The sequence below is a fragment of the Natrix helvetica genome, assembly GCF_964273705.1.
Source record: "Natrix helvetica genome assembly, chromosome: 2".
In the NCBI taxonomy this organism is placed as follows: Eukaryota; Metazoa; Chordata; class Lepidosauria; order Squamata; family Natricidae; genus Natrix; species Natrix helvetica.
Genome location: NC_138552.1, coordinates 51,956,295 through 51,972,634, shown reverse-complemented (window position 1 = coordinate 51,972,634; position 16,340 = coordinate 51,956,295). Strand labels below are relative to the sequence as shown.

The 16,340-nt window shown below is 41.7% G+C and overlaps 2 protein-coding genes and 1 long non-coding RNA gene across 3 annotated transcripts in view; 1 reads left to right on the top strand and 2 right to left on the bottom strand.

Moving 5' to 3' along the window:
* The window catches only part of WDR36 (WD repeat domain 36), a 38,168-nt gene extending 32,883 nt beyond the window's left edge, over positions 1–5,285 (bottom strand). Inside the window, exons 1-3 of the mRNA XM_081942726.1 lie at positions 5,018–5,285; positions 2,036–2,063; positions 558–658 (exon numbers count right to left, since the gene is read on the bottom strand). Coding sequence (XP_081798852.1) covers positions 558–658; positions 2,036–2,063; positions 5,018–5,203 — 315 coding nt within the window. The 5' untranslated portion in view covers positions 5,204–5,285. The remainder of the gene's footprint in view (positions 1–557; positions 659–2,035; positions 2,064–5,017) is intronic.
* An 8,458-nt stretch (positions 5,286–13,743) lies between these two features.
* Positions 13,744–15,986, bottom strand: LOC309386055. Its single transcript, XR_014174340.1, has 2 exons — positions 15,850–15,986; positions 13,744–14,024 (listed from the first exon to the last, which is right to left on the bottom strand). It is a non-coding gene; the product is annotated as an uncharacterized lncRNA (long non-coding RNA).
* A 173-nt stretch (positions 15,987–16,159) lies between these two features.
* The window catches only part of TMEM232 (transmembrane protein 232), a 231,039-nt gene continuing 230,858 nt past the window's right edge, over positions 16,160–16,340 (top strand). The window contains exon 1 of the mRNA XM_081941005.1: positions 16,160–16,227. The gene's annotated coding sequence lies outside the window, so the exon portion shown is untranslated. The remainder of the gene's footprint in view (positions 16,228–16,340) is intronic.

The following is a 16,340-nucleotide window of genomic DNA, read 5'->3' as shown; positions in this document are numbered from 1 at the left end:
ATTCTAACCAGCTTTGACATAAAAGCAACGTTTAAATACCTATTTTATAGTTTTAAAGCAAGAGTTCAATAATGTTTTCTTAGATATATCCTATTAATTTCAGTTGAATGTACTTTAAGGTATATTTTGAAGTACCTTATTTGGCTCTGCAGCATATTTCTTCACATATTAAGTAAACCTAAATTCAAATATTTTCAATACCTCAATGTTAAATATAAATATTGTAAACCCTGAAATTAAAGGACCATTGGGGGGAGGCATGTGTCCCCATTACTCCTGAATTACTACTGAATCCAAATTTTTGTTTTTTTGTATAATGATGTAAATGGCATGACACCATTTATATAAACACATCAGCTTGCAAATAAAAAAAATAAGATTTATATCACTTCAGATATAATGGACTCAGTCTATATTTTGGTAAAATATCTAGATGCACATTTTGTTCACTGCATCTGACATCTCATAAAATAAAATTTCTCTAAATTGAGATTTTACAGTCATTAAATTTAGTGTAAGGTAAAAATCACTGCATATTATTTGACAGCAGTACAAACCTCTTTGTTGCGAGCAAAAGCATACAAAAGAGCACCACATGATGCAAAGACCAGCATTCGATCAGCTGCCAAACACGTAATATTTTGTGGCAAGGCATTGCCTAAAGAATTATAGAACAAACCAAAGCAAATAATCAGTTTTCAAGTACAAATTACCAGGAAACACTTTATGATGTAATTATGATTTTCTCAACATTGCAATCTATATTCATTATTTCTATGGCACACACACACACACACACACACCCTCACATTTTGTAAATATTTAAGTATATCTTGCTAGTTTAGATATTAATGGCTTTTGTTGCATTACTTTGAGGGGACAGCACATTTACACTGCTATACAAGCTGTATACTCACTACTTTACATTGCAGCCAAGTGCCATTTCTTCCGTGTTGTTATATGAAAAGATATACTTAAATATTTACAAAATGTGAAGGGGTGTACTCACTTCTGTGATATACTCTGTGTACATGTGTGTGTGTGTTATACATAGTTATGCATCTGTACATACTATACTATACTATACTATACCTATATTATACACTATGTATATAAAACTATACATAGAATTAAGACAGATTAATTACTAAAGGTTGCATTAGTTATTTAGGTAAGGAGCAACCCATTTACCTGCTTTGTTAAAGTTCATGAAATAGCAGTACAATCCAACACATATTGACTTGGGGGAACCACTGTCTTCAGTGCCATTTACTCCATCTTAATTTTTAAGGCAGCAGTGTAACTTTTCAGTCTGGCATTGCCAATAAGTAGAAAATACATCACAATTGAAAATGAACTGCTTATCAGATTTAAAAGTTATATAAATACATGAAGATAGCTACATTATTATTGCATAATTTTATCATTTTAATCATTAAATGTATATGCTATCCATCTTGCTATCCAGAATGACTCATAAGATTAATATTATAATACACCAGCCAGAATCCCAACCTGAGCTCTGCCTACTTTCCAAATATTCTCTTATATATGCATAGATCATCTTTTTGGACTGTGGTTTCCACGTGAAAAATGAAAAACTAACTATATTTTCAAAACCTTCAAGGATCTGACCAAACATTAAAAACTGTATAGATATTTTGTAAAATTCAATGCGTATATAGAGATTGTCCTGGAATTCAACAATACTAATATGCTGTAATGTTGGTCATTAATGTCTTTATATGATATTAAAATAACTACACTTTCAAGGGGAAGTTATAATATAGAGATCATTAATGAAAATTACATACTTTGTAGTATGTAATTTTCATTAATGAGCTCTATGTTATAACTTGATCTTTATAGATCAAACTATTTAGAAAAAAATACTCCTAATTAAATTACAGAAATATTTCTTTTGTGTAATGTTTTGTAGAGGTTCTTCAATATAACAGTAGTATTAAAAGCAACTTTCACTTTTTAGAGAGAAAATGTTGCACATTTAAGCATATTTGAATTATATTATACTTACTAACAGCAACTATCCCCAACTTCTTCACCTGAAAATTAATAAAGATACCTTAGTAATTTGATAGAAATATCAAATATCTTGAAATTCAGAAATGCTTTATAAAACATCACAATGTGCAAATTTCTAATAATCTAAAACTATAGAAAGAATAAAAACAGAACACTGAAGCATCTCTATTTGGGGGTGGGGAATTGGCAATAAATCACACTGCAATTTGTGTTTTAATACCTGATATGCAATTTGTAAATGAGTTCATGCAATTGAATTATTGATTCTAGATGCTTTTTGTTCTTATGGGACATTACTAATTTTGATTATGGCCCTCTCTTGATTTTCTTTTCAAACTATGCATTAAATGGTAAATAAACGAATTCATTTTGATTTGAGGACAAGAAACATAAAGTTGTCATTTGAAATCGTAATTAAAGTTGCATCACAGAATATCATTAACACCCATTCCAATTGCTTGCATTTCCAGAAATGTATATCAAACTGGTACTGGAGAATATAAACCATGCCAAAATATCTCTAAAATAAGGAAATTTGGGTTAGTTGCAATTGGATCTGAATTTTCTGTCACTAAGTAATGCAGTCATAAAGTATGATATCTTGTGACCACATTTGTTAGCAATGGCAATCCCAGAAATCCTGCTTGCTGTCGTAACTCAGAACTGCATGGGTTGTTAAGTGGGAACAGGCTGGAATTGCAAGTGAAGGATATGCGGGTACAGTGCCATGAAGGAACTAGCGGATGCCATGAGCTGGCACCATTGTCTGCTCATTTTATGGTACAAAGCTTGGGCCCTGGCAAGTTGAAGTCCTCATGGGTAACATGGAAAAAAGCCACAGCTAGGATCCATTGGGTCTAAAGGCCTCTGAGTCTTTCAGCAGATTCATTAGCCAGGAAATGAAGTAGAAACACTCATGAGTTTATTTTTTCTGCTGTGGTTAGCAATATTAAATAAACAATGATTTTTTCTGATACAGGCTCCAGATTTATTAACAACCTGCATTATTGTTAATCAAAGCAGCTTGACCAACCCTAGATGGCTCAGAACATCTAAATGCAGGAAGTGGTGTCATCTGCGAGTCAAGGCAGTTACATATTCTTTCTTAGATGCAGGAGTGATTCCTGCTTTCATAAAAGGGGACTATAAACTTATAGACTTAGACTAACTTTATTGTCACTTTAAATGTATACTAATCGGCATGCATTAAAATGAAATTTTGTTGCATACAGCTCTCAAAGGGTCACCACCTCCAATAAACACTACATAAACATGACAATAAATAAATATGTATATACCCACACATATTATATGACACATATATAACTACTCCTGGAAGAAAATAAATCAGCAGAGCCAGAAGACACGATTAAAAGAGAAAGTTGACAACCAGATAAATAGAACTAGATATTAAAGTTTCTTGACCACGTGGAACAAGGCAAGGATTAATTACTCTGTCTGCTTCACCAAGCTAAAACAAAGGAACCAGGATATTGATACAAATACTCCCTATTGCGACAATTGAGTAAGTTGAATGTATGTCCTGACACAGTAGGAGAGAAGGTGTACGAGGCCTACGTGACACAGGAAAGAGGTGTATGTGACACAGGAAGACAATGTACTTTGGGTTGATCAATATTCTGGTTAAATAGTCTAAAAGTCTGTAAACGACTGCCCTTCGGGGTTCAGATTTTGCTTGAGCTATTGCTGCTGAACCTTGCGCAATAAACCTTTCCCTTTGACAAAGAACTGGTCTGGTCTCATTTCTGCAGCATGATGGTGGTCAACGTTGCCGATGTTCTAGCACTTAAGAGTCTTTCCCTATCCAGACACTCTCATAGGAAACAGATTTATATAAGATGTTTTATAGATGGCATCTTCCACCAGCAAGGTTGGCAAAGATGTTTAAAGACAAATCAGCTAAATGTTGGAAGTGCCACCAATACCTGGATCTTATCATATGTGGTGGACGTGTGGAGAAGCAAAGACATACTGGACAAAAATAAAGATATGGTTGGAAAAGATGATAAAACAATGCATTGAGTTTAAACCAGAAATATTTTTGTTTGAGATCTTGCCTTAAACTGATAACAAAGAAAATATATATTTAATTATTCATGTATTAACAGCAAATAGAATTGTATTTGCACAATGTTGGAAAAGTGAAGAGATTCCTACTGAAGGGGTGATTAGGAAAGTATTAGAATGTGCAGAAATGAATAGACTACCACTAGCAATTAAGGAGAAGGAACAAACTTATTTTTATATGCTATGGGAAGCATTTTACCAATGGTTAGAGAATAAAAAGGGAAATTGGAAATAAAGGAAGGACAACAATAGAAGATACATTAAGATAGATAAAAGAATAAAATGGCAACTGAGAACATGAGTATGATGAGAATAATTATGTTTAATGTTATTATTGTATTTTTATTAGAAGGTATGTTATGAAGGAAATGAAGAGTTACACATGGTATAATTGTTCAATGTATATAATTTGTAGAAGGATGTTGCAAGAAATATTTGTACACAGACGACACACTGCTTAAGGAGAGAAGAAAAGTTTATACTTTTGAAAATGGAAAATAAATAAAAACTTTTTTTTAAAAAAGGAAACAGATTTATCACACTCCATTTTAAGTGGGAAATTTTGTCTTGGTTGCCCCTCCAGCTTGAGCTTGGACTCACGCAAGGAAAATGCTTACAACGTTAAGAGTGCCAGATAAATCTGCCATTCCCCGGGAATTAATTGCCTGATTGCCTGATGGTTTGGGTGCCCTTACGAGAGAAGAGGGCTTCTTTTCCGGAGAGGAGATGAAGGCTTTTATAATCTCAGCCCCGACGAGGTGAAAGCGTCCAACGTATCAGCCGCTTTTTCTCCAAAATCATGCGGCGGGAAAATAAAGGGTGGGGGGAAGCTACACGCGCGTGGGATGGGGGGGAAGCTACACGCCCAGGAGCAAAGCCGACTCACGTTGTAAGTGTGGAAACTCTTCCCCACCGCGGTGGTCAGGTAGAACTCGCGATGGCGTCGGTGGTAGCGCAGCACGTGCGCCAGGTGATTGCACTGGAGGCCGAGCACGCGGAAGCCGGCAAAGAGCCCGCTACCTCTGCTGGGCTCCTCCGACTCTATAGCACCAGCAGTCGACATCACCGACATCAACCCAACAACTTCCCCAACCACGTTTTTTTTTAACTATAGGACTTCCGGAAATGCTCCCGGCTACTTCCGGCAAGCTCTCCGCTTAATTCCGTACGCAAAAGCGGGTCGCCTTCCTTCGCTGATTTGGTTCAGGGGCTCTCTAGTTCCGCTTGGTGTGTGGTCCGCCTCTTCCAAATGCTGGGAGTGGGCGGGTTTGCTTTTCTTTCTGCTTCGTAGGCGCACATATGTATTCTTTAAGGTGCTTTTATTCAGAAATAAACGTGCAACCCGGTCTACGGATTACTGCGCAAACGCACACTACCGTGTTTTTTTTTTAATTGAAATTATTTCACGTGATATAGGAGTGGTCATTAAAGTATTTTCTGAAAATGAACACCCTCAAATGCGATGTAAATCAGCCTTAGGTATTCCTCTATCAGCAATAAAATCCCAAGTTGCAGTCAAATAATGTCTCGCTTAACTGTAACCAGAGTGAGGCTATTGTGGTCCCCTGATGTTTCACTTAACAACTCTTATCACTTAATGACGTTGCTGGTCCCAGTTGTCATGAAGTGAAGACTACCTATAGCTAGAACTATTCCCTAATGTAGTACACAGAAGCATGAAGTAGTATATAGTTCCCACTTTGCGCTTCTCAATTTTGATGCACAGAACGTTTAACAGAATCACAATCTTGGATTAAATGGCAACTGGGACTAGGACTGCTGTGCTAAGTGATGCAATTATAAACTGGCCACATGATTACATCACTTAACAATGACAGTCATTGAAGTCCAGGTTGCGATCACCAAAAGGTGAAGGTCATTAAGGGGAGACCAAGGTAAGGAGTGTGTGCATGTGTGGGTGCTACAGGAGAGTGGAGGAGGCTTAGTGCAGGTTTGAGGCAGAGGAGATGAGTGTTGAGACATAGCGCAAATATGGAAATGTGAGGATGTGTAAATGTTTTGGCAGGGGATAAGCACAGAAAGATTGGTGTGGATAGCATAGTGCAAGGCAGAGAAGCCAGGGGATCTCTCTCTCTCTCTTTGTGTGTGTGTGTGTGTGTGTAGCACAGTGAGACATGAATGCAGAGAGACTCCGGAAACTTAACTAGAGCAACTTGTGACCTTCCCTGCTCACTTTCCTATTGACTTTGCTTGAGTGAAGCTGGGGAGCAAGGGAAGATCACAAATGGTGATCATGTGTTTTGTCAGAACTGAAATATGTTCACCCATGCTTTTTTTTCCTTATGCTAAACTTATTGGTACTTTGCTATATTTGGGGGTAAGAAATATTACAATGCAATACTTAAAGTGACTGAGAAAAGCAATATTATTGGTGTGGATTCAGTACTATCAATATAGCTAATGATAAAGGTAAAGGTTTTTCCTGTCCTGCGCTTATCTCTGTTCTTAGCTGAGGAAGGCAACATTGTCTGGAGACATTTCTGTACTCATGGGGCCAGCATGACTGTACGGCGAGGCCAGTGGTGGGTTTCAAATTTTTTTACAACCTATTCTGTAGGTGTGGCCTGTTTTGTGGGAGTGGTTTGGCAGTCATGTGACCGGGTGGGCATGGCTAAGTTGGAAAATATGGTGAAACTCACTTAACAACGCTCTTGCTTAGCAACCAAAATTTTGGGCTCAATTATGATAATAAGTTCTCTCCCTCTCTGTCCCTTTCTTCCTTCTTGTGTATCTCTCCCTGCTACGTTCTATAGTTTTCCCTCTGGTCCGTTGACTAGGGGGCGCTGCCCTAGCTCGTCTCCGTTTGTCCGCCTACGTTCTCCCTAGCTAGAACACTCTCCCACTTATTTTCTTTATTTCCCTACCTTCCTTCCTTCCTTCCTTCCTTCCTTCCTTCCTTCCTTCCTTCCTTCCTTCCTGTCTCTCTCTCTAACTCTTTCTCATTCTTTCTTTCTCTCTCTCTCATTCACAGACACACCATTTCCCTCATGTCTATCACTGACAGCTCTCAAAGAGAAGGAAGGACTCCTGTCTTGGGAAGGAATTGGACTAGATTACCTCCATGTTCCCTTGCATTCCTCTATGTTCTCTGTCCCATTTAGTCAAAAACAGCCCCATTCACTTTAAAGTTGGCCGCAAACTCTATTCACCCTGCGCGCGCCCTGGTCCCACTCAAGGAGGGAGTTGTGGGGCGGGGGAAAGGGGGGAGTCTGTGGCTCCACGTCTTTTGATCTTCTTCCCCACCTCAATTCTGAGGGTGGGAGGTGATGCTGGTGAGGCGGCGTGGCAGTGGTGGTGGGGGAGTTGGGGCGCTGGCCGCTACCCACAGCGAGCCCAGGAGCAGTAGTCACCGCCCCGCCATCACTCGCTCCCCCTCAGGCCTTTGACCAGGCACGCAGAGGGGGCATGCGTGGCAACAGCAAGGGCAGCCAAGTGGGGACAGCGCTTTGATAGGTGAAGAAGAGCTGAGCTGAGAAGAAGAAAAAAAGCTCTGCCGGGCGGGGGAGCGGGGTGGGTCACTCCATGGCAGGAGCCTTTTATTATTTTTTCCTCTTCCCCTCACGAGAGTCGCGCCGACAGCAGCGGCGACAGGAGGAGCTCCCGATCCAGCCTGCCTGAGGAACAAGAGGGAAGTTCGGCTGTTTAAAAAGCACCTCGTGGAACTCCTCTCCTGTTCGTTCTTTTGCTGCTTGAACAGCCATGCAGGGCGCGCTGCCTTGTCTTTCACAGCCCCCTCATTTCCAATTGGGGGGGGATCCATGGATAGGGATGGAAAAGATGGATTTCTTCCTCCCCCTCCCAATTGGAAACGAGGCGGCTGTCAAAGCAAGGGAGCATGCCCCACATGGCTTGTTCAAACAGAAGAATTAACAGGATGGGAGGATTTGTTGGACAAGCCAATGGACAAGCCAACAGGCGCGCGCTGCTCTCTCCTCTGACAGCCACCTTGTTTCCAATGAAGCAGGTGGGGAATCCATGTGATTTCCTACCTCTGCATGGATTCCCCGCCCTGCCTCCTCTTGCCTACCAGCCAAAACCTCCCGGAAGGCTTCTGCTGGCGGGCGAGCAGGGGGGGGGGGAGGAGCAGGCCAGGGGAGGGACCATTCTGGTTCCGGGCCCCCGGAAGCCCCTGTACGGGAAGGCACGCCAAATTCTTTCAACCGACATGGGTGTACCGGTCAGAACCGTCTGAAACCCACCTCTGGCCGAGGTACACGGAACACTGTTACCTTCCCACCGAAGTGGTACTTATTTATCTATTCGCATTTGCATGTTTTCAAACTGATAAGTGGGCAGAATATGGGTCAATGATGGGAGCTCAACTTGTCACTCAACGCTCAGGTCTCAAACCAGGGCTGTCAACTTCTAGCTGTTAGTCTCAAGAGTTTGTAACAACTGAGCCATTATGCCCTCTATGCTAATGATACTCAATCTTATTTATTATTCATTTACTTATTCATCATATTTGTATAGTTGCCCATCGCACAGAAAAGAGATTCTATAGAGCAGACAATCAAAAACAATTTATTTATTTATTTATTTATTAAATTTATAGACCGCCCCCTCTCCCCGAAGGGACTCAGGGCGGTGTACAGACAAAAGCCAAAATACCGTATACATAATAAAAAATATATTAGAAACCCCTTAAAAACAAATTAAATATAGAGTCTGTACCATAATAGTAAAAATTAAAAAACAGCTTAAAAAATCTACCCCTAGAAATTTAAAATACCGGCCAGGAGGATTGAGAATTAAAACTACGATTGGGCCAGGCCAGCTAATTGGAACAGGTGGGTCTTGAGTTTCTTGAGGAAGGAGCGGAGATCGGTGGTAGTTCTGATGTCGGGGGGGAGGTCATTCCAGAGCGTCAGGCCCATCACAGAGAAGGCCCTACTTCTGGGCGCCGCCCGCTGGCATTGCTTAGTGGACGGCACCCGGAGGAGTCCCTCTCTGTGAGAGCGAATTGGTCGCAGGGATGTGTGGGGCAGGATGCGATCCCGCAGATAGCTTGGTCCTATGCCATGGAGCGCTCTAAAGGTGATAGTCAACACCTTGAAACGCACCCGAAAAGCCACAGGTAGCCAGTGCAGCTCGCGCAGGAGAGGTGTTATGTGGGAGTACCTGGTACTTCCCATGATTCCCCGCGCGGCCGCATTCTGGACCAGCTGCAGCCTTCGGGTGCATCTCAAGGGGAGCCCCATGTAGAGAGCATTGCAATAGTCCAGGCGGGACATCACAAGCGCGTGAGTGACTGTGTGAAGGGCGTCCCGATCCAATAGGGAATGCAATTGGCGCACCAGGCGAACCTGGTGGAACGCCCACCTTGCCACGGCTGTCACATGGTCATCCATAGACAGCCGGGCATCTAGGAGGAAGCCCAAATTGCGCGCCCGTTCCACGGGGGCCAGTTGTTCGCCCCCGATGGCCAGAGATGGAACCCACTGGTTGAACCGGGGCGCCGGTAACCACAGCCACTCCGTCTTGGAGGGGTTGAGTTTGAGCCTGTTGCTTCCCATCCAGACCCGTACGGCCTCCAGGCACCGGGACATCACTTCGACGGCCTCGTTGGGGTGGTTCGGGGTAGAGATGTACAGCTGAGTATCATCAGCATACAGATAATACTCAACCCCAAAACCACGAATGATCTCACCCAGCGGCTTCATATACGTGTTGAACAGGAGAGGCGAGAGGACCGACCCCTGTGGCACCCCACAAGTGAGTGGTCTTAGGGTCGACCTCTGCTCCCCTGCCAGCACGCATTGCGTCCGGCCGGAGAGGTAGGAGGAGAACCATCGCAGAACGGTGCCCCTCATCCCCAGCCCCTCCAGACGACGCAGTAGGATACCATGGTCGATGGTATCGAAAGCAGCTGAGAGATCTAATAGGACCAGGATGGAGGAGCAACCCCCATCCTTGGCCCTCCAGAGATTATCCACCAACGCGACCAAGGCCGTCTCCGTGCTGTGACAGGGCCGGAAACCGGACTGGCACGGGTCTAGATAATCAATTTCCTCCAAGTGGCGTGGGAACTGTTGTGCCACTACACTCTCTACAACCTTTGCCAAAAAGCAAAGGTTGGAGACAGGACGATAGTTGGTTAACATAGCTGGATCCAGGGAAGGCTTCTTGAGTAGAGGCTTCACCACCGCCTCTTTCAAGGCGGCCAGCAAGGACCCCTCTCTCAAGGAAGCGTTGACTAACTCCTGGAGCCAGCCTCGTGTAACCTCCCAGGATGCCAGTATAAGCCAGGAGGGACACGGGTCCAATAAACATGTAGTGGCTCGCAATCGCCCAGGCAACCTGTCGAGATCAAAATTTTCTAACTTAATAAGCCTGTTCAATTGCCACATTAGGAAATAACCACAGATGAAGTAATGAGATTTCAGAAATAGGAACTACATTCTTATCAAACTTGGTTGGATTTTATGATCTATCTTAATAGTAATAGATAATAACCTGGTATATTTCTTATATGTGGTAAATTTTCACATGTATGCTATCTGATTTTTCATTTACATGTTAAGGTTTTTTTTGTATTTTCTATAATTTGTATGTATGTATGTACGTACCGTGTTTCCCTGAAACTAAGACAGGGTCTTATTATCTTTTGACCCCTGAAATCTGGCCTTGGCCTTATTATCGGGGGGGCTTATTATTTTGGGGGTGCAGGAGGCAGTGAGTGTCAGAATGCATGTCTCATTGCCCCCCTCCCCGTTCTTTATGCCGGCTGAGCAGCTGACCGCTGCTGCCCTGACATGTCCCGCTGCTGCCCTGTGTTGGTTGGGCTTTCTTCGCAGGGTGGGACGATCTGGGGAGTGAGAAATTTAGGAAGCCTGGGTTGGCGTGGGGCAGTTTCTCCAATGAAGCATCTGATTCATCCCCAGAGGTGAGAGTTTCGCCCTTTGCCGCCTCTCTGCCACAGCTTGGAAGCTGCAGAGGAAGCCTGCCATGTCCGGCGAGGTGGGGAGAAGAGATGGCAAGAGGAGCCACGGCTCACTCCATGCCTCTCACTTCTCCCCCACCTCACCTGCCACCCCTCTTGCTAAAGAGACGGTGGGGAAGGGAAGCAGCCAGGATTTTGTTGACATTGGGGCGGGGTGGGAGGTGTTGGGCTGCAAGACGTGTATCCTACCTGAGACTTGCAGCTCCGTCGCGTTCCTTGCCATTTTGTCTGGGGAAGCGCCTTGTAAAAAAAAACCTTGCAAGTTCAACTTCTCAAAGTTGAACTGCTGGATTAGAATGAATGTAAGCACCAGCACATAAATACATATTACACTTCTAACACTAGAATAAGAGATTGCTTCATAACAGGGATTGGAGTAAGTCTGTGTAATAAATTTTGAGCATATTATTTTGATTAATATCCTTAATCTCTTTAAAGTCATTTTAATGACATATGAATACCTCACTCTAATTACTTTCAGCCTGTTGTAATGTTCAAATTGAACCAGAAAAAGTATACATTGCAAAACAATGCCTGGAAAAGAAAACAATGGCTGCTTAATGAAAACATCTCTATTTTGTTCTGTTATCTCATACCTTTTTTAAACTTAATATTTCTTATTTCTTTTAGTGCTTACATAACTTTGCTTACTACAAAAGGAACATTGTGATATGTGTGTGTATGGTTATTTTGTGAAATTTGTATTTATAACTATTATTTATTAGATTTTAAGAAATGCTTTTATTAGGAGGCTGAATCGTAGTAAATGAAACAGTGTAATTATAAAAAGCCTTTGTGAAGAACTCACGAAGGATCACTTTAAATGGAATGGTCAGCTAAACAGTAAATGCAGTTCAATTTAACTACATTTATAGGCAATCCTCAACTTATGACCAATCATTCAGTTACAATGGCTGCTTCCCCCCCCCTCCCATGATTGCATTTTGGGTATTTGGCAACTGGCTCACTTTAATGATTGTTTACAGCATCCCATGGCCACGTGACCATGATTTCCAACTTTTTCTGCCTGTTTCCGTTATTTACTTTTGGTTTTTGCAAAAATGCCTATTGGGGAAATTGATTTGCTTAATTACCTTGGCATTTGCTTTATGACTGTGGCATTAGCTTAATGACCATTGCAAAAAAAAATAATCAAGTCAGTCTTGTCATATGATACCTCAATTTACAACCACAATGACTTATGACAGAAAATCTGGACTCAATTACAATTTACAGTAGTAAATCTGGGACTCCCTCTAACATGACATCCATGGGGCACAGATCCTTATATGAGCTCTGAGCAGTATTTTTAGTACATGTGACAAATAGTATTACTTAATCTCTATTCTTGAATTATTCACATTGTATATTGGAAAAAATACAAGTCCAACTGCATCAGACTGTGGGCCAGCTAATTATTGGGCTGAGTATTCTGGACCATGTTAAATACAACATGAATAAGCTCATGGCATGACTACATTCAATAACAACAAATTCTGTTGTTTTAAGAACAACAGAAAGAAAGAAGAATTTTCTTCTACTGATCTGGAACTTTCTGCATTTAATATTAATGGACAATTCCAAGTTCTACACTTATGAAGAAGCAATACACTGTTTCCTTGAAAATAAGACCTCCCCGGAAAATAACCCCAATCAGGCTTTTGAACACATGTGCTAAAATAAGCCCTGCCCCAAAAATAAGCCCTCCCCAAAAATATTGCAGCACAGCAGCAGCTGTGAGGTGACCATGCTCGCCGCCTCCCGCATCTCAAAAATAATAAGATCTCCCTGAAAATAAGGCCAAACACTTATTTCAGGGGTCAAAAGAAAATAAGACCCTGCCTTATTTTCAGAGAAACACGGTAGCAATAGCACTTAATACTGCTTCATTGCGCTTTTACAACCTTCTCTAAGTAGTTTACAGAGTCAGCATATTGTCCCCAACAATCTGGGTCATTTTACCCACCTCGGAAGAATGGAAGGCTGAGGCAACTTTGAGCCGGTGAGATTTGAACTGAACTGCAGCTAGCAGTCAGCTGAAGTAGCCTGCAGTGCTGCACTCTAACCAATGCACCACCTCAGAGAGAAAACCTGCCTACATTTTTCATACTAGCATGTTTCTGCAACTCTCCATAGTATCTTTCCTTACCCACCTTTCTTCTAAATGTAAAGAAAAAGATCAAATTGCTGTACAGGTGTCTTCAACTTTTGGCCACAATTGAGATCAAAATTTGGTCACTAAATGATGTAATTATTAAGCAAGTCATTGTGTGAATGGATCCAGTGAGTTAGAATGACTTTTACAATAGTTAAGCAGGTCACATGATTATTAAGCGAATTATGAGGTTGCAAAGCAAATCTGGCTTCCCCCATTGACTTTGCTTGTCAGAAGCCAGCTGGGAAGGTTGCAAATTATGATTGTGTGGCCGCAAGACACTGCAAGTAGTCTTAAATGTGAGCCAAGTGCCCAAATTGTGATCATGTGGGTGGTGCGATATAATGCCAAAAATGGATTATAAGCCACTTTTTCCAATGCCACCGTAATCTCAAACCCTCCTTAAACTAATAGTTGTATGTCTAGAACTCCCCAGGCTGCATGTGGAGTTTGTCTGGGCTGTGCAACACCACGAATAAGCCAGCACTCTAAATTATACAGCAGGTAAAGTATTTATTGTGTTACATGATTTTAGCACATACATGTACATTTAAATGTTCATACAAAATAAATTAATATCATTAAAAATAAACTTTGTAAAAAAATATAAACTTGTTTAAACATGGTTCAGTAAAGATTTATTTCCAATTCAGTATTTCATATGTATCTTGCATAGCTCTGCCACATTTCTCTGAGTTCCAGAAGTCGATAGTTTTTAAAATGCCTTTGTGTTGGGTTACAGTTTGTCCATAGATGATTCAGAGATTCATTGACCTATGTGTCAGAAATAACATATTTCTAAGTATTACTTGCAAGTTATGTAAATAAATAAAAAAACAAAGCTTAAGCTATACCTATTTTTAGTTGAATCTAGTTTTGCCAGTTCACTGAAACTGCTTTGTCTTCATTCCATTAACAATTACTGGCACAATTGTGGCATGAAATTGATCCATCAATCTAGATCTGAAAATTTGAGTAATATTTTGCCAGTTAGGTGAACCTTATATGCTTTTGTTCCTGAATCCATGTAACTTTTCTTACAATTTTATTAAATTTCAGTTGAGCTTGACTGTGGATAGCAATAGCACTTATATATACCGATTCATAGTGCTTTACAGCGGTCTCAAGGCCGTTTAGAGACTAAGCATATTGCCTCCAACAACCTGTGTCCTCATTTGACTGACCTCAGAAGGATGGGTCAACCTTGAGCCGGTGAGAATTGAATTGCTGGCAGTTGGCAGAATTAGCCTGAAATCCTGCATTCTAACTACTGCCCACCACGGCTCTTGATTTCATGGCCATCCAGTTGCGTCTAGTGCAAGAGTGGATCATTAATTTTCCCAAGCAGCCACATGAGAAACTGGGACTGTTGTGGAGGGTCAAACTAATAGGGCTCTGAAAGTGCATAGGCAAGCACCAACACACATAAGTAAATTAGAAAAAAAAATAGCAATCACCTTCAAAATAAAAGCAAAGCAATTACATTGCATATGTGGCATACACTTTATATTTGATTTCTAATTTCAGATTTACATCACATGGATTGGACAGTGGCAACCAAAGGATCAGATGTGGCCATAAAATGCCCAGATCTGGCCTATTATGCCTTAGGCATGAAAGAGGGGGGGTGGGTTGCTTTGGCCCAGTCAACATAAGATACAAATGAATTCATACAGCTTTCTTGACAATAGAAAGAAATCATTTACCTCTGCTATTTTTGTGAGAGATATTTTAACTTTTCCTTTCTAACCTACAAACCTGAAATTCTAGGGAGGGGGAGGACCAACCAGGCTTGACCTAACAAAGTAAGCCAGACCCCAAACCAAGTAAGCCATATGCTGCCAATTTAAGTATATTTTAAACTTTCTATGCCCTCCTGTGGTCTTACATATGGATTACCTGTATTAAGAAAACCTCTAAATTCTCTAACCAACACTACACATTAACTGCATATGTTGGTAGAAACATGATAAGGGGGACTTGTTGCCATACACACAGATTCTTCGAAGCTGCCTATAAGCCACAACAGGACCAAACCTTTACATCTTTGATATAAACCGCCCAAGCCAAATTTTGCAATGCTAACCAGAGCCATTTCTTTCCTTCACACTCTCCAACGGAGAGAAAAATGCTTAAGAAGGCATTTTTACAACTTGACCCTAAGCATTACTTGCTAATCAGTGAGCTCTACCCTTCCACAGGCAACATAGGCGAGCCTCAGGACATTGTTAAGATTCAAACCTATGTCCCTTTTTAGCCCCCCGCCTTCTCCCCGCTCTGCTAAAGGCAGTGCATTTGCGGACCTCATTTAGATAGTAAACTTTATCTGGAAGTTTAACTGGAATGGATTCACCTTGGAAATATGAGAATGAAGTCCTTTCCCCCCCCTTACTCCAAGTATTCCTTTCTGGCAGCGAGACCAGACTATGTTGCAACTATCGCTGAAACAAGTAGTTTCGGCCTTCTACTCATCGGAAGGGCGGTTCCCTGGTTCACACGCATTATTTGGAGCATCGTAAGCCTGCTTCACGCGGATTTTTTTGACTCCACCCCATCCTTCCCCAGTCTCTTGGATAGACCGGGGTTGTTGTTGTTTTACCTCGGAGTTGCCGTGGCAGTAATTTTTCAGGAGGGCATCGGTGAAATTCCAGATTTCCGGTGCAGAGCTCTTGTCTTTGGTGAAGTAGTAGATGCAACCCAATAACTTAGCCTGAGACTTTCCGGGAAGTGAGAAGAAAAGAAGACAAAGTTTGAAAAGGATAATTAAACCAAGGCATCCCTGCAGGTTATTGGCTGAGAACTGGCTGCTCCCCTTCCCCTCCCTTGCAGTCTCCTCCAATGGGCGCCCAACCTCCTCAGCGTATTATAGGTGCGACACAGCATTTGAAAAAAAAAAGATGGGGTTAAAAGCTTTCAGCGATGCGGCTTTGACTGTGGAAAGGTGCTCCACGTGAATTCACTCCCTAGTTAGCTCCAGGTAAGTTTTAGGATCCTGCCAATTATGTAGAGCACCAAGGAAAAGAAATCTATGGATTCATGCGGAATAAAGAAGCACCGAACTTTCCCGTCATCGCACTTCTCTTTCCTTGC